Genomic DNA, 19,049 nt, shown 5'->3' on the forward strand with positions numbered 1-19,049 from the left:
TTACTTTCCTTTCACATATCAAGATTAAAAATAATTCTTTTCACATTTAATTTCTTCTAGCATGTATCAAAAGCAATTAGACATTCATTAAGTAATATACCCAATACTATGAACAAGTAAAGGAGGTAGGCCAAAGTAAAGGAGACAGGATATATAACATAAAAATAAATCATAAATTTAAGTATAATCTTGGATTTTTTTTGAAGCTTGCTATGCGTTAAAGAGCTAGACAATGACTAGGGATAGAAAGAGAACTGATGCCTTAGAGCTGTGGTGCTGAAGAAGTATTGACTATACCATGGACTGCTAGGAGAACAAACAAGTTTGACCTGAAGAAGGTAAAACCAGGCTGCTGCTCCCTGCTTCCACAACTACGTGGAATACCCTAAGAAAATAAGAACTGAGGCACAAACGGAGACTTGTACACCAATGTTCACAGCAGCATTATACATCATCGAAAGAACATGGAAACAGCCTAGATGTCCAACCACAATAGAATGGATTGAGAAATTATGATATATTCACACAATGGACTACTACGCAGCATGCAGGAGCAATGATTTTGTAAATTATTACCTAACTTGAGAAGGACTGGAGAGCATTATGCTGAGTGAACTAACTCAGTTCCACAAGGATAAATATTGTGTAAAACCATTACTGCAGAATGAGTATGAGAATCCAAGGGGGGGCAGAAGCAGAGGGATAAGGATGTGCACAAGGGGGAGGGGATTAGTAATGGGCTGTATAATCTGATGGGTGGGAGTGAGGGAAACTGGAAGAATCTGGTCTGAAAAACAATGTATTCAAATATTATAAATAAATATTTTTTAAAAAACGAAAGGTTAGTTCCATAAAGCTAAAAAGCAAATAAATCCCAAGCAGCACAAAACCTCATCAGAACACTGTCACAACTTTACAAAACATGATCATATAGTATGTTGTGAGTAAGCAGCTCTACTTTCACTTAAAACTGTTAGGATCCCACAAATAAATAAAAATGTATAAGTTTCTGCAAATACTAGTATTTCAGAAGTATCAAGAGTTGGCCAATTGACTGGACATTGTCACTTATTTTTAATTATGAGGCATAGAGTGTTATTAATTTAAAAAGATAATTATCATTTATACTGCTATACACAAAAAGCAATGGAATCATCTGCTAACTACTCCTCTTTGGGAAAGCTGATGTTAAGTGTCTACCTTTAGTCATGATTCTAAATCTGAGTCATTCTGATTGAGCCACTGGACATATCATACTGTCAAAGATCATTTACATTTCGCACTCCTGTCAGATAACCACAAGACTCTGGAACATGGAATAAACATCTGCAAAGGTTTCAATACTTCATACCTGTTTGGCAGGTTGAGGCCAAAACACACATGCAGGAAAACAGAGCACTTAAGCAGGCTTCATTTCTATCAGGAATTTTAATGCAAAATTGACCAAAGGCCATGTGGAATGGGGGGGGGGGCGGGCAGAGAAGCAGCAAAGGGATGGGTTACATTTTATATTGTTACTCTGAAAATTTTGTGCTTTCTCCTCACCACAGTGCTTGTTACATAGTAACTTTTTAATAGTTAACTGTTGCTTAGTTACATGGAGGGAAAGAACACTTCAGAATAGAAGCTCAACAATGGGGCTGCCCCAGGCCAAGGAGAGCCTCTGATAGGGCTAATGGATCCAGGCACTCTAAGAAGAAGGCAATGTTTCCCTGTTCCTCCCTTCCTAAAGGCAATCTTATCATGGGACTTGTTTGCAAATAACATTAAGTATGTTCCTGGAGAAGCTGCAAACAAAATGTAGCAAGCACACTACTTGGAAATAACATACATATATACATACATTCAGTGGCCAAGGCTGAAGCCTTTTCTTCAAGTTCTAGAAGAGACTTCAAAACTGAAACAACAAACCTATCACACACACACACACACACCTCCTCAAACAAAACACTTTTTAAAATAAAAAAGAACTATTGCTCAAAGTTGGAAGTGTTAACTTGGACAGCCCCTGCACCCAGTTCTCCACTCTTGGGCATTTTTACATGTTAGGATCAGTGCTGATAGCACCCATTTACCATTGGTCAATTTGAAGGCTACAGTTTCTTTTGAACTCTGACAAAAGAACTTCAAATTCACATCATACCTTCAAACTACAAGCTCCTCCTCCTGGATTTCTCAGACCTTCTATTATTTCTATCACATTCATTTTCAAAATCTTTAATTATAAAAAATTTTAAATTACAAACAAATGCCAGGCACTTTCCCCTTAAAGAACTTTTAAACACTGTGTTTTCCTGTAACAGTTCTATGAACATAAAACAGTCAGGAGAAAGTACAGATCAATGAATGGAGTGCTCTGTGGTATCTATAGTGTGTGAATTAGCACCTTTCAAAGTGCTGGCCAGAAAATGGGGAGAAATGAGAAAAAGCCACAGTTCTTTCACTGATGACAGATCCTCACAGTCCTCTTATACCACAGATCCAGCCAAAAGTTAGTGAAAACCAAAATCAACTCCAAAATTAAAAACAAAACAAACAAACAAAAAAACCAAAAAACACCCCACAATGGACAATCCTTATGAGCAAGTCTTTGTTTCTTTTTAAATTCTCACAACCGAATTAGGAGTGTACACAGGAAGGAAAGATCCTGGGCAGGTTTATCATCTACAATAAAGCTGCTGTTAAGGGCTGTCTAGTCAGAACGAACTCATAGCTGACCCTCCAGCGAGGAGACTGCCCATTTTTCTCCCATGGAGCAGCTGGTAGATTTGAACTGCATGTAGTAGGGTTGACAGCACAACTTAACCACGGGGCTATCAGAGCTCACAGCAGAGACTAACTCCATGTTTTGTACTCCTCTATTAACAACACTAGCGGAAGAGTTATTATGAGGTACTCTTGATTCAACTATTGGCAATAAATATTGCCCGTCCTTCTTCCATGGGGCAGCTGGTAGCCTTGAATCATGTGCCTTTGGGATTGCAGCATAGCATCTAGTCACTAGGCCACCAGAACTCTCCAATAAATGTTAAAAAAGTACTGGCCAGGTCAATCGTGGAGATGGCACAGGAGTGAACATAGGTGGGCAAGGAATCACAAGTAATTAAAAAAGTGAACAAGAGTGGAAGCACAAATTGGAATAATCTGACCCACTCTGGCCCCACCTTTCTGATCCATGCCGCCATAGTTCAATCATTCAAAACAGGATGTGGCAGACCACACCTCCCATCTACCCATGGTGCTGCTATTTGCTCAGGAACATTTATTTCGGTATCTGATGGACAGAAATGACTGTATAATAAGCAATTCTAGAGAGATGATCCCTTCAGACAGCTTTCATTGTATAGCCTTTTCTCAAACAAAGTGCTCAGCCTGTCACAGAAAATGAAAAAAAACCAGTAGCATTTGCTACTTTTTTCACCCTTCCATAAATTTTTCCGTAAATGAGTCATAAAGGATGTTCAGGAAGGAAACAGAACAACAAGTACTCAACCACCCCACCGTAAAATACCCACAGACAACGTGCACTGTGTTTAGGTGATGATCTGACGGAACTGCATTACCCTAGAAGGGCATACTTATATGGCAGTTGGAGAAGACACAAGTGTACAGTGTCAAAACTGCAGACATGTGTCCACTGCTGCCAAAGGAAACAGTGCAGACAGGGCAGACGTTCCAGGGGAGTCCACTGCCTCTTACACTGGGAAAGTCCTTTTATGGAACACTTGGTTTAGTTTGGGTTTTTACTAAATGCATAGAAACTCATTAGAAGCAATGAAAATTCTGTATCTGGCAAAAATCACAATGGCAATTTTGTATCCTTTCTACCATATAAAGGCATGAAAAACAGGAAGTTATTTATATGTAGGTGTTTCCAACATGCTGAAGAGCAATGGATTTTTCTACAGAGCAAGATCTCAAAAACCTGACTTGATCAGATACAGAAACAAAGATCTAGATAGATGGGATGGACAGAAAAGTTAGCACAAGACCTTTCTGCCAGAAAGAATGGTTTAGGCCTAATGAAAATCTTGCTTGTGGATCACTGTCCTAGTCTAGCTCTGGACGAATTTTCATTATAAGAGAACACCTGTTTTTCTTTAACCAAGGGACAAAATTAGCAGAAGAAGCAGGGCCAAGCAACAGGAGGTGGTGACATCTGTTAAATCAAGTTGGAGCAGCTTTGTTCAGAGTCATTTTATGGGCTGATTAATTCTGGCAAACAGTCTGTAAAGCTAAAAGAAAGGGGAAAAAAAAAACCAAAAAAACAAAACCCAAAACACAAAAATACCTATTATTGTCCCAGTAAGAAGATCGTTGCATTCTTCTAAATGTATACACTAAACTACAGTTAAACATCTACGATATTATAAAAGCTTGAGCTTCGCCTTATACTCCACACTACAAACCTTATTTCAACATCTATACTTTTGTGAAAGCCTCCTGCATAAACGAAAACATTCAGTATCCACAATTACAATCACCAGCCACGAGGAGAGAACAAATCCCATTTAAAAACAAGATGGGAACAAGCAAGCAAGGAGAATCGCCAAGGAGAAGGCATAGATTACCATGGTTTTTCCTGGAAATTTCTGGCAAGTCTGACTGGTACTGAGGTGAATTTCTTGGCAAATGGTTTTCAGGTAGTTTCTTCGAGGTCTTCAGAGGACAGAGCTCGCGTTCCTTGAGCTCTGATACAGTTTCTGAAGTTTTAATGTCAGTTTCCTTAGGAAACATACATGTCTGTATTCCCTCCTTCAGATTACATTCTGAAGAAGCATTATTGACAACTGTGTTTTTCAGTGTGTTTTCTTCTTTGTTCAGTAAGTTTTTGGGAAGGGCTAAATTCTTTTGCAGGTTGACATTTATGCCACTTGCGTATTTGAGGTTTATCCAGTTCTCACTCACAATGTCAGTACACGTGTCCTCTTTGGGCACAGACAAGGAGCTGCCCAGGGGCGAAGTCTGTTTCTCCTCAGTAGTCGTGCTGGCACTGCTGGTGAGCGACGAGCTGGTTTTGTGTTTGCTGTAGTACACTGAGCACTTATGCTTCTTCTGAGAGTGCCCATAGGTAGCTGGACTCCTCTTTGCTGCGTTCTGAACCCTGCTCTGAGGAGTGTTCACTGGAAGACAGCTTCTCCCCCTGCCTTTATCAGAGGGGCCATAGGCGTCGAGAAAGTTCTTGCAATTGTTTCTGAATTTAAGAAGAAAAACGTTTAACATAGCAACAGAGCAAATACAATTCTGTTTCTAAAACCAATAAAAAGAGGTAGGAAATTGTTATTACATGTACTGAGGACTAAAATGTCCCTTCTTCTTCAAGAGGGTTTTTTATTAACGAGGATATCAATAAACTACATCTTTAAGGGCAAATAAGAAAAGGTACAGCTGTCAACACAGTAAACAGCTGAAAAGAAAATCTGTTGGAAATGAATGAGAAAATAAAAATTAATACTACCTTAAAAATTTCAAAATTCAAATGGGGAGCAAAATATACTAAACAAACCCTTACTTGTGGGAATGAGGGTTGATTACATCCATCGGACTGTTGTTTTGCTGAGAAGATGAGTTAGAATTCTGTCTCTGTCTTGTTTTCATGAATTCCACAAGAATGTACTGTGCTTGTTGGAAGGCTATTAAAATGACACCTAACAGGGACAGACTGTGGAAGCAAGCAACAAGGTTCATTACTGGGTGGTTCTGACTGGCATCAGAAAGACTAATGTCATCACAGAAAAGTAGACATGACTGAAGAGAAGCATCTGAAGATATGGAACATTGTAATTTCCAATCCTCTTTTGGAAAAAGCAACTATTTCTCTAAGAATGTACTCCTTGCAAGTTTGATATTCTGGTCTAATTTTCAGATGTTTTCAAGATAAAATCTCTTTCATCTCAAACTACTACTGTATTACAATAATAAGAACAACACTTTCCTTTTCCATCTAATTGCCAGTGAGCACTTATGGAACACAACTGTCTGCTACACTACTAGCAGAATCATACACTTCATACGAGCCTCTTATGATTCATCATTATTTTAAAGTTTACCAGATGTTCTGCCTATATCACTGATGTCAAGGCTGTAAACCTAATAGAAAGTCCACTCAGTTCACATGGTTTGACTGCAAGAAGCAATTTATATTCCAGTGTAGTTTGTCCCAAGACTTCTCGACTCAGTGAGAGAGGAGTGGTCAGGGCAGCGTCTTACCTGACAAAGAACACCGTGAGCCTCCAGAATGACTCTTCCCAGCTGGGTCCTGGCACTACATCTGCACACAAGGGCAACAGGTGATGAGGGAGGGTCACGTTCAGAGTGAAGTGAAATTCCAGGTCTGCAGCAGTTACCAGAGTCAGTTCCCGAATGACCCAGGAAGAGGTGAAGTCGGGGGTAAACCTGACATCAAAAGATGCATCATTATATACATTAATTGTTTCGATTTTTGGCATAAAATGCAATAATCATAATGACAGCAAATTTCCTTAGTCTTCCTATATATTTATACATTTAAGGACATTTTCTCAAACTACATAAAGAAAACTACAAAACATTACTACAAGAAACTGAGGAACATGTACAAGAACTCTTAACATTGTGAAGAAGGCAATATTGCAAAAAGCAGTCTACAAATACATGCAATTCTGACTCAGATCCCATCATCCTTTTTCAAAGAGACTGACAAAGAATTAGTAAGTTCATGTAGAAAGGAAAGGGGCCCTAATAAGCAAAGTGATGCTGAAGAAGAAATTATACTTTCTGATCTCAAAAACTACTACATGGCCACAGTAATGAAACAGTTTGGCATTGGTATAGTGACAAGACACAGACCAATGGAACAGAATGCAACCCAGAAATTCACCTACGGACAACTGATCTTTGACAAAGAGATAAATTCTATTAATTAGAGATAAGACAGCTTTTAAACAAATGACACTGGCAAAATTTGCTATCAACTGAAACAAAGTGAAACAAGATCCATATTATATAAAAACTAACTCAAGATGGATCAAGGACTTAGGCATAAAACTATAAACTATAAAGATCATCAAAGAAAACATTGGGGCAAATGCAGAAGTCTTAAGGCATGGCATAAACAGACTAACAAATATAACCGAAAACACAATCAATAGAGTATAAGACAGATGACTGGAACCTCCTAAATATTAAATTCTTAAGTGCATTACAAGGCTTCGCAAAAAAATGAAAGCAGAAAACATACACACGGGGAAATGTATTTGATAATGACACATCTGACAATTGACAATTTACAGAAAACATCAGTATATCAACCAGAAAAAGTCAAACAATCCTATTAGAAAATGGGCAAAGGATATGAATAGATACATCACCAAAGAAGATAGTCATACACACATGAAGAATTACTCAAGATCAAACTAAAAAAAAAGTCCCTCACTGTTGTCAAGTCAGAACCAATTTATAATTGACCCCCAGTAGATTTTCGAGACCATACAAATCAAAACAACTATAAGAAATCCTCTCACAGGGGAGCGAACTGGTGGGGAGAGGTGGGCAGGGAGAAAAGTGCGGCAATGAATGAATGGAAATCCAAAGCCTCTGTAAATGTCTATTAAAATTAATAAAAATTAAAAAAAAAGAAATCCTCTCACCCAGCAAAGTTGGCAGTGTTTATTAAGACATTAAAATCAAACAACGAATGTTGGTGAGTTATGGAAAATGTGGGACCCGCATACCTGCTGTTGGTATGGAAAATGGTACAACCATTAGAGAAGTAGTTTGTCGTGTCCTAAGAAAGTTGCCAATAGAAATGCCATTTGATCCAACAATCCCATTAGTAGGTATATATCCCAAAGAAATAAAAGCAGTGACACATTCACGTTTACTTTACAATATTATTTACAGTAGCAAAGAGGTGAAAAGAAGCCAAGTGTCCATAAACTAACGAATGATCAAAAAAAAGCTATGACACACATGCACAATGGAGTATATGCATCATTAAAAGCCTATCAAATTCATGAAATACTGCACAAGACAATGGTGGTTAAAGACTACTATTCTAAAAAGCTTAGGAAAGGCTTATGCACAGACAAAAACCAGTCTTGGAGAAATAACAGGAATGGGAAAAGAGGGTGAGGGGAATAAAAATTGATAAAAAGATAATTGTGAGGAAGGCAAAAGCAATATATTAAAAAAAAAAAGGCTGACTGGAAAGTGTAATTAATTGTATTAATTAATTAATTAATTAATTAATGCCAATTGTTGTTTTCAAATCAGTGTTTATGAATGACTCTATGAAAAACCAATATGATTTATAAGCTTTCCTTCAATAAAAAATGACATCTATAAAATAAATATGAGAAAATTATTTATCAAAGAAAAAAGAGGGTTTTTTCCTTCATGTCCATTGTTAAATGTACCACAAATCTGCAGCCCGATACTTACACAATGCTTATGTCTCGGGATGTGTTTGGATCCAGAGAAAACTGGTGACAATCTAGCACTTCAAAGCCATAGCCTTGGCAGTTATAACCATTAATTTTCAGAGATGACACGGTTACAGGAAGAGGTCCAATGTTCTCAACTTTAAAGTTCTTTGTGATAGATAAGATTTGCTTGCTGTCCTTTAGCTCTGGAGGGGACAAAGAGCATTTACTTTATAGGAACAAAAGGATTTCTTTCTTTAAATTTCCATTTATTTAATCAAAACAGGAACTTCTTAACTAAAATGTAGGAGAAGAGAAATAAAGATATACCCAAAGTATGATTTATAGCTATTTTTTATGCTTAATTATACAATCAGAACACAATAAAAATACTTAAGCAGTCAGTTCTGTGTCAGTACCAATATGGACTGGACACATGGAACACTCCCATTAGACCAAGTCTACTGGTCAGCACATTGTCACCTCTATCACATTAGTGTGATTTTCTATGATTAAGTAATTGATATGAAATTAAAATGACTTCAACTTTCTCATTTAACATTATCCTAGCACTTTAGAAATTATCTTTTCCTCCTCTCTATAATCTAGCATTTCAATTGGAGTTACATACCTCAGATTATTGTTCTATCCAAGGGGTACAAGACTGACTATGTGCAAATGTGTGTCTGACTTGATTGCTTGCACCAACACTATCTTTCTGTCCTTGACTCCAGCACCACACTGTCCCCATAAGAGGGCCCCGTGTATGGACTCACGTCGACGGCAGTCCATCAGCGTGGATTCAGGCACCTTAAAGCGGAGTGAACCCCCCGCACCAGGAAGTCTTCCGCCTACTTTGAGTAACTCTCTCGCTCCAAACCCTTCCACACCAATCAGGTCAAGAACAGTTAGGTTATTCCTATAAGTGAAGGAGATACAGACAAAGAGACATTATTAACAGTCACAAAATACAGCCAATCTACTTGAATTTAAATACTTCTACTTACAGAGAGCTCTGCGTGCCTGGTGGATAGAAAATTATGCTACCAAGTCAAACGTTGGTGATTTTAATCTGTGACACTCAGGCCTGGTTTTAATTGGGTTTGGTCAAACATTCTTCTAAGTGGTATAGTCTGTCCATTTGCTGTACAGAGGTAACTCGTGGTTGCTGTGATGCTCAACACTGTGACACTGATGCATCAAATGCAATAATGTTTACCCATGGTGGACAGTGTTTGGGGAGCTCCCGATTAAAACAAGCTTGGAAGCAGGAGTGGCTCCACTTCTGAAATAGCTTGCCTCTGGAAACGCTACGAACTTGGAGAAATTATGAAAGTTATACAAGTGTTCAGGTCTTTCATTCTTAGGGTCGCTATGAGTCCCCTATGACTCAACAGCACTTAACACCAACAAAAGTGCTTGTAGTTAGCCAACAGGGAACTCTGGCAGCCTACTCCTCGGGGAGATGAGCTGTTAACCCATACATTGTTGTCTCTCTGGCAGTTCAAATCCACCAGCAGCTTTGCTAAAGAAAAGATGACCTGCTCTTCCTGTGTGATTTACAGCCTCAGAAACCCAATGGTAGGTTAGCCCCAGTGGTGGGTTAGCTATCAGTCGGCTCTGATTCAACAAAAAGAGAGAGAGTCAGCAATGATTTTTTTTTATTTCTTTTTAAAAATTCATTTAAATAGGGTGGCCTCACTAGCCACAACCCAGAATAAGGGCCAGTATGAGGCACTGGAACGGCACAGAGGAGTCAGAAAAGCTGACAACATTAAGATGGGCTAGGATTACTCTCCAGCCAGAGACAAAGAACATAGCTCTGTATTTCAGTGGGGTTTTTTCATGTGTGTATCTCTGTAAATATATACATTAATATCACATTTGTCAATTCAGTATTTTGCAGGTATATAATTTCATAGTATCAATTACATTAACCATCTCCCCTGCTTTTTCTAAATAAACCTATGTTTTGTTTCCAAAGCAGTAATTTTTACAGAAGTAGACCACTACACGGTTCTCCTGCAGAGCAGCTGGTGGATTTGAACGGCCCACCCTTCTGCTGGCAGGCCAAGTATTTTAACCAGAATGCCGCCAGTGCTCCTTTGTTTTGACAACCAGGCAAGAGAGGGGTAATCAGACATTTGAGTGAAAAAAAACTGAAGTAAACTGAGAGCCACAGAGAAACATGAACAAATTTAGGCAAATTGGTAAAACCTGTTTATAGGGTGCATTAAGGACCTCATGCTAATTATGGTCAGAAGAAATTCTGTGTTGGGCTTAATTCTAAAAACCAAAATTCTACTGTTTCTTCTGAACTAAAAAATTAAAAACACAAGTCCACCAGTCATATACTTCCCTAGTCAAGTTTTATTAACATGGAAGTCAGTTAAACCAAATCAGTAATGAAAACAAAAACTGTAATTTAGACTAGCTTTTGGCTCTTACTTAACTGAAGTCAAGGATTTATTTCAATCCTAGGACTGGAAATGAGGCTTAAATTAAGCGAACTGGAGACTAAAAGCAAGTTATCATTCATGTAAATACCATAGGAAGAGAAAATTCTTTTACTTTTCTATTTATGAAAAATACACTGATATATCCCTATCTAAAAAACTGAAACCTTTATTCAATCATTCATGTCCTAAAAGCCTTCATGTCATAAGGTCTGGACTGTTGATAAAAAACCCATTTCATATCCATATGTAAGGAAGTCACCCAAAATAAACTGGCTACTGGAGAAAATCCACTTTCTTTTTTTAAGGCAGAAACAGTTTAACCTGAGATGACATTAAAGTTTTATCTCTGCACAAATACAATGCTAGTTCTTAAATGAAGAATGGATTAAAATAAAACATTAAATTTCTGTGGTATCAATTCAAACTGAGACACAGGAGATTAAAGTCATGAGACACAGAAGGTTTCTCTTATTAGCCACAGGCCACATCGGGAAAGACCAACACTCACTCAAGACTGTAGTCTGTAGGGAGGTGCTCTGCTAATCAAAACATGGTGCCTCGCTGGTAGTTTAAATCTCCTAGCAGCTCTCAGGGAGAAAGATGGGCAATGTGCCCTGTGATTTAGAGCCTCTGAAGGCCCCCTTGGAGGGTCAGCGATGAGTCAGTTCTGACCTGACAGCAGTGAGTCTGACTTGTGATCAGCACCATAAGTGAACTATGCTGGTGGTTCATAGGGAATTGCACTGGTCACCCAAAAGCTGCACCTCTTGGCAGTTCAAATCCACCAGCAACTCTGTGAAGGAGGCCTGAGTTTGTTGCAAGTTGATGGCAATGAGAAATGAGAGAGATTAGCTAAAGAGCCTTGATAACACAGTGATTTACTAATCAGCTGGTTAACCAAAAGGTCAGTAACTTGATCCACCAGCCTCTCTACTGGAGAAAGATAAGCATCCCACTCCTCCAAAGATTTACAACCTCAGAAACCGAGGGGAGAATCATCCCAAGTTGGAACCAAGTAAAAGATAAATGGCTTTTTCCTTTTATTAGCCAGACGAACTGGTAAGTGAAAATGATTATGTGCTCAGTTACTAGGACAAACACTGAAGTCTGAATCAACCCAATGGTACCAGAGAAGAAAGATGGGCTTTCACAGGGATTACAGCCAAGAACGCCATTGAGCAGTCCTTCACTGTGACACATGGGCTCACCAAGGACTGGAACCAACGGGACAGGAACATGTGTGCTTTTTCATTTTATTAGAGTACTACGAATTCTTTAGAGAACAAGAAACGGCTTAGTGAGAAACAGCCCGTACCTGTAACAAAAGCACACCTACCTGATGAGTATGAGTGAGGTCACTTTCCCATAGTCAACTGGTGTGAAAACTACACCGACCCTTCTCCCCTCTAATGGCTGCAAATGCAAGTGGAGGATGCCAAACCTGGATTCCTCAGAACGCGCACCCTGCAAATTGTTAACACACACAATTAAACAATTCCTGTAAAGCAAGAGTCCATCATTCAAGTGCCGTCTTGTTGCTCCTAACACACACAGCAATCCTCTGCACAACAGGAGTCATGCTACCAGGACCTGCCATAGTCCCTTACAGCGGCCACTGTGTTGCTCTAACTCACTGAGGGGTTTCCTCTTTTTTTTTTGGCTAACTCTACCAAGCATGAAGTCCTTCCCCAGGTCCCTCTCTTGCTTCTATGGAAGACTCTAACCGTACGTTAACATGTCTTAAGAGTATAAACATAATTCTTTTTTAAAAAGCAGATCTAAACTTGGCCACCCTAATCATCCTGTGGGACTTTTTATTTTGCATATTCACATATTCCTAAGGCATCACTGAGAATGACCAGCAAAGGCTGCAGGATAACCAGAGATGCTGAGGAGGTGATACGCTTCCTGGTTTGGTTAATATAGAAGCCTTTCACGCAAAGGTGTCATGACTATAAAACTTCTACTAAAACATAAACTAAACAACCTTTGTTTGAATGTGATAGAGCTATGGTCAGAGGCCCTAAAATTTAGAAAACCCCAAAATTTAACACTGAATTTAACTAGAAATTGTCTGCTTTATAGTCTCCCCAACAAGAAAGAGATTTATTTACTCATATGTTCTTTTATTTTCAAGATCCCTAACTTTGAAGAATAAACCTTGTGTCCTAAACTTAACATTCAAGTGCTTATTTAACTGCTTCTTCTAGTTCCTTGTCACTAATAAAGATGGCACAGTGAGTTAATAAGAGTTGGGCAGCTAACTGAAAGGTCAGTGTTTCAAACCCACCAAGCACTCCTTGGGAGAAGGTAGTCTGTTTCCATAAAGACTTACAGCTTCACAAACCCCCCGGACAGTCCTACTGTGTCCTTCAGGGTTGCAATGACTAAGAATCAACTCAATGACATTGAGTTTGGTTTTGGTGACACTATAAACAATTGACTGAAACATCAGTGATCTTTCTTGTAATATTCCCCATGTTTTCAATGTTTAAATTTATTAGTCAACCATTGCTAGCAATTCTCATGTAGAGAAAAGAAATTATTTGATTCCTTCTGATTAGCATTATAAACTTTCTGAGAGGCAAGACTAGGCTTTTCTAACATATAACTGCATGTTAGGGAGAAAAAACACTGGCTTTTGGTATAAAATTTTAATATCAATATCTTTTATTAAGTAGATATATATGTTGGCTACTAGCATAAAGAAAGCACGTAAAATGCTGAGCATTTTCAAAACTTTACTTACACTATATACAAGAAAGATGGGACTCAGAAAAGTTAAAATATGGAAGATCCAGGATTCAAAGACTTAACTATCCAGAGCCACAGGCTAGTAACCAAAAGCACTGTATTTTTTTTATTAATTTTTTTTTACTCTAGGACTATATTTAAGTAAGTACCTAGAGACAGTTGTGTTTTATTTTTTTAAAAAAAAAAAGAAAAAAAAATTCCTTCATAAGTACACAATTCCCACGTCCCTTCTTTACATCACAGGAAACTCGGATAATAATTCCAAGTGAAATCTTAGTATGTATATTACAATATTTTATTTAATAAATTGACAATGACAATAATTTCCCTTATCATAAGAAGGTGTAATATTCTTGAGGAAAATCTTTGATTACAAATAAAACAGTTGTTTTCAGATGATTTGCATTGTTCATGCAAATGATATAAAAGAAACTGAGGTAATGTTGGAATTTCACACTTTTTTGATTCACTATCAGAGGACTAAACAGTATTTTGGCCTAAGTCATCTCAACAGTGCTGGGAGACAGCGTGGTGAAGAAGAGGCTGAGGTGGATCTTGAGACGGAACAGCTCAAGACCACATCTTGATGCGATGCTTCTTCATCTCAGCTGTGGCCTCCTTGCTGTCGAGCTGGAACCAACTAACAGCTGATCTCCAAAGGGTTTATAAGGCTGTAAACCACACAGGAGAAGAGGAACCACTGGGGAGGTGAACTGTCAAAGCAGCACAGGCTTTGAGTAAGCAGTGCAACTCGCTACAGACTAGGTTACCAGAACCTGAGGTCACCTGAAAAGAGAGCAGAGCCTCTACTGACAATGGTCCTACTACAGTAAGTCAGTCTGTGTTAAAATCTACTTAAACACTTGCTTTACAAGCTTCCAACTCTTAGCAGGGGTCACCTGTGATCTCACTATTATTCAAGTTGACCTAGAACCAAGAGTCTAATTTTGGAACGATAAAGCAGAAGGAGTCCCTGGGTTTGTGCAAACCGTTAATGTGGAACTAAAAGCCTAGAAACTGAAGTACACCCAGAGGAGCTTCAGAAAAAGGCCTGGCAGGTCTACTGCTGAAAACTCAGGCACTGAAAACTGTCCGGAGCAGGGTTCTATGCGGACACTCCTGGGGTCCCCTATGAGACAGAGGTGACTTGATGGCAACTGGCAAGAGTGGAAGAAGAGAACAGATAAGACTCTGTGCTCTGTGTGTGTGTATATGTGCAGGTAGATTCAACACAAAAAGCTGCGTGTGTAAGTCTGTACATACATCTCTGTAAATTTTTATAACAGATGCTCCACATCTGATTGGATTGGAAACCGACAAACACACCATTAGCCATGGGACTGAGTGAACAAAATACCAGAAACTGGTTCCGAGTCACCATCAAATATCACCTTCCCTCGTGACGTGCGTACTCCTATTCCTATGAATTCCTATTCCTTGCATACGTACAAGCTCAAGAGCTCACCACTGCCAGATGCTTCAGGTTTCTTGGTTTTGTTTTGTTTTTCTTTTAAATCACTTTTCATAGATTAGATGTATAATCACTGATACTGAGTGACTTGTTAACAATGTAAAGCCAGTTTAGTAAGAGAGGATCTGTAAAATTAAATAAAAATTAAACCTTGACTGGCCCCAGCAAGAATATGAAAGGCCAGGGACTCTAAAGAGAATTATAAATTCTGGATCTCAAGTATTAAGATTTTCTATAAAGCTCTGATTTTAAAAGTTATTTTAAGAATGTGAATTTGAATCGCTAAACTACAATAATTTACAGGCAAAAGTGGACCATTGACTCTTCATGCACTATTAATTGGAAACACCTGCTTTGTACACAAACTACCAAGAAAATAAAAATGAGAAAGGTACTTAAAGGACGTAAAAGCACTTTAAACACAAATTGTGGAGGTCTGATGGCACTCTTGATTTGATCTAAAGAGGATATCCTACCCGGTAAGGGCAAGCTTTGGTGAGCTGAAATTCACTCGTTGTGAAATTAATCATCTGCATATCAGTTCCAAACCTACAAAGAAAAAAAAGGAAACAACAAGACAAATGGTTGTATTTACACTCTGATTTGACAATAAAGAAATCACAGGTGAATATACGCATTGTCATCTACAGATACAGGGTCACACATGGGAATACAATTCATCCCACCCCACTGCTTTCCCTGCCCCACACTTGGCATATTACAACCACTCAATAAATGCTGTTGAATGAATGTTTCTTGTAGCACAGAACAATGAGAAATATATAGTGACAGAAGTTTTTAATATAAAGCATTTGTCCCTAACTCTTTATTTCATGGCTACTGAAGCGAAAAGCAATGATTCTCAAGTGAAGATAACTTCATCCTTTGAACGTCTGGAAACACTGTGGGTTATCACAGCCTGGAGAGATGCTACTGGCTTCTAGGACGTCAAGGTTAGGGTTGCTTCTAAATGCTCTTCAATAGACAAGATGATTTATACCCCCCCAAAAAAGAATCAGCTGGTCCAAAGGGTCAGCAGTGGCAAAGATGAGATAACCAGGGGCAGAGTAGATATTTCGAAGCCAAAAGGAAGAAACAGTTACATGTGTGAAAATAAAAAAAGATAGAGCATACTTAAGCTAATGCTAGCATCATCTCATCTTGTTCAATGCTTGATGGCTGTCACGGTGAGGAATCAATTCTGACACATAATGACCTGATTCTGTACACTAAAATCCTGCCTGATGTTGTGCCACACCCCCCCATGATCCCTGCCATGTTGCCAACCTTGTCTACTGTTAGCGATCACTCTGTTGATCCATCTCATTAGGAGTTTTCCTCTTCTCACTGACCTTCCTTCTTTCCAAGCACGATGTCCTTTTCCACGGGTGGACCCTCCTAACAATATGCCCAAGGTGTGTGACACAAAGTCACACAATCCTTGCCTCTGAGAAGACTGGGACTACACTTCTTCGGAGATCAATTTGTTTATTTTTGTGGCAGAATATGAAATATTCTTCACCTAAACTACAATATAAAGTTATCAATTCTTCTTCAGTCTTCTTTTTTCCTGGCCTAACTTTCACATAGATAGAAAGCAACTTAAAATATCATGGCTTGGGCCAGGCAGACTTTAGTCTTTAAACTGACATCCTTGCACTTCAGAATTTAAAGAGGTCTTCAGCAGCAGACTGACCCAACGCATAAGTTGCTGTTAGCCACCCCATGTGACTGTGTTTATGGAAGCAGTTCACAGGGCTTTCTTCCACAGCAGAGGCTTGAACCATCAATCTTTAGGTTAGTCACCGATTACTATTGGTTGTGCCACACTAACCATGTTTCTTCTGTTGCCTAGAGATCAGAATTATATCCTAAGTAACTGTTGTTATGTACCAGAGTTGGAATCAACTGAGCGCTGACTCTCCAGAGGGTTTTCCGATGTTGTAAATAGCAAAGGAGGAGATTGTCCCTCCTTCTCCCTAGAGCAGCTGGTGGATTTGAACCACCAACCTTTGGATTGGCAGCACAACTCCTTATCACTAGATGACTACAGATATCCTAATAATCAAGCTCTTAAGTAGCATGAAAGGCTAAGAATCTGGCAACTAAACCAAAAGGACAGAGGTTCAAGCCTACTCCAGAGGGCCCTCAGAAAAAAGCTCTGGTGGTATGCTTCCAAAAATTAGCCACGGAGTATCCTGTGGAGTACAGTTCTACTCCAGCACATAGAGGATCAACATGCTTCAGGATTAACTCCACGGGAAATGGTTTTAACCAAACAAAAGAATATTCAATTGGGAACTGGACTTGTGGCAGAACAACTGGAGAGGCTACACAATCAACTACACCAGTAATTTTCTTCAAATTAAAGAGAACAAGGGCCAGGTTCTAGATCATATACATGGGCTAATACTGCGTGACATGTTCAACTGTGCTTCCCAGACTGCCTGGGAGAGAGGCTGCCTGGGCTTGGGTGCGTTACCATTTGTGCAGGAGGCGCATGGCAGCTTCGGGTCTGGGATACGAGGAGACAGGCAGGAGCTGCAGAGAGACAGGCAACGAGGATGGGTTCTTCACCACAAAGTACTTCACCTGGAAACAAGGGAGAGAAAATCAGAACCCTGACAAAGATGCTGTCAACGATCCTCAAGAATTCCCCCCACAAAAGGCAGAGTGTGAATCCAATCACAAGGAACTATCACACTATCCAAATGTAAGGGAAATCTAGAAAATAGAGCCTACATGCTTCAAAGACGTTTGTGATGTGAAAACAAAGAAAGGCTAAGTAAGATTAAAGGAGAAGAGAAAGCTCTGACAACTAAATGCAAAGTGTGAGAGCATGGGCCAGAATGAAAACTGTTATGAAGTTTATTGGTGGAATGCTTGGAAAATCATCAATAGACTACAGGTAGTACTGTATTATGATTAGATAACAGCATTATAGTTAATGCTACACACCCCTCAAGTCTTCAGAGGTAAAACAGTTTAATGACTGATACTTACAAAAAGGTAAGAAAGTGTAGGAAGAAACAGAAAGAGAACACAAATGTGGTAAAATATTCAGAATTAAATCTTTGTAAAGGGTGGTTGGGGATTCTTAGTACTTTTTAAAAATTGTTATTGTTTTTCTCTGAGTTTGAAAGTCAACTGTGAGGGACCTCTCAAGAGTACTGAAGAGCAACGACATCAGGCTGGAGACTAAGGTGCACCTGATCCAGGCTATAGTCTTTGCAATTACATGCTATGCATCAGAGAGTCAGACCATGAATAGGGATGACAGAAAGAGAATTGATTCCTTTGAGCTGTGGTGCTGGAGAAGAGTGCTGAATATAGCATGGACTGCTAGGAGAACACACAGGTTTGTTCTGGAGAGGGTGAAGCCAGAATGCTCCTTGGAGCCAAGGATTCTGAAGTTTCGACTGACATACTTTGCGCATATTGCAAGGAGGGACTGGTCCTTGGAGAGGAACATCATGTTTGGGAGAGTGGAGGGACAGCGCAGGAGAGGAAGACCCTTGATGAGATGGATCGATTCTGTGAGTTGAGTGGTGGGAATGAGTGTGTTTGAGAAGGCGAATTTGGCACAGGATAGAACGGCATTTAGGGCTCTTGTACATAGGGTCACTATGAGTCGCAAGTGACTCGATGACACGTAACAACAACAACAAGTTTGAAATTATTTCAAAATGACAAAGTTTAAAAAAATAATTTCTTGGGGACATCCCTAAGACGCTCATAGAGCATCTGAAGAATTGTGAACGACAGCTCAGATCATTTAAACTGTCATTACTAGGAGGGGTGGATAAAGCATAGGTAAGCCTGTTACAATCTCAGATCACAGATAATACAGCTCACTTTCTAACAAATTAATAAAATCTTAATGATGGAATCCAAATGAAATTCATATATCTAGGTAACAAAAAAGGCTTCATCAACACTAAATACTGACAGTCCTCAGGAAAA

General features: G+C 39.1%; 1 protein-coding gene across 2 annotated transcripts in view; it reads right to left on the bottom strand.

The window, feature by feature from the left end:
* The window catches only part of KIAA0922 (KIAA0922 ortholog), a 221,679-nt gene that overhangs the window by 41,351 nt on the left and 161,279 nt on the right, over positions 1–19,049 (bottom strand). For both annotated transcript variants that reach the window (XR_438858.1, XM_006884462.1), the window contains exons 18-25: positions 17,569–17,678; positions 15,563–15,635; positions 12,198–12,325; positions 9,179–9,321; positions 8,422–8,608; positions 6,211–6,396; positions 5,513–5,662; positions 4,572–5,194 (exon numbers count right to left, since the gene is read on the bottom strand). Coding sequence is in view for 1 of the 2 variants with exons in the window: in XM_006884462.1 (XP_006884524.1) it covers positions 4,572–5,194; positions 5,513–5,662; positions 6,211–6,396; positions 8,422–8,608; positions 9,179–9,321; positions 12,198–12,325; positions 15,563–15,635; positions 17,569–17,678 (1,600 nt within the window). In the remaining variant the exon portion in view is untranslated. The remainder of the gene's footprint in view (positions 1–4,571; positions 5,195–5,512; positions 5,663–6,210; positions 6,397–8,421; positions 8,609–9,178; positions 9,322–12,197; positions 12,326–15,562; positions 15,636–17,568; positions 17,679–19,049) is intronic.

This window comes from Elephantulus edwardii, unplaced genomic scaffold (genome assembly GCF_000299155.1).
Source record: "Elephantulus edwardii isolate Elephantulus edwardi_28Jun2011 unplaced genomic scaffold, EleEdw1.0 scaffold00034, whole genome shotgun sequence".
Lineage (NCBI taxonomy): Eukaryota > Metazoa > Chordata > Mammalia > Macroscelidea > Macroscelididae > Elephantulus > Elephantulus edwardii.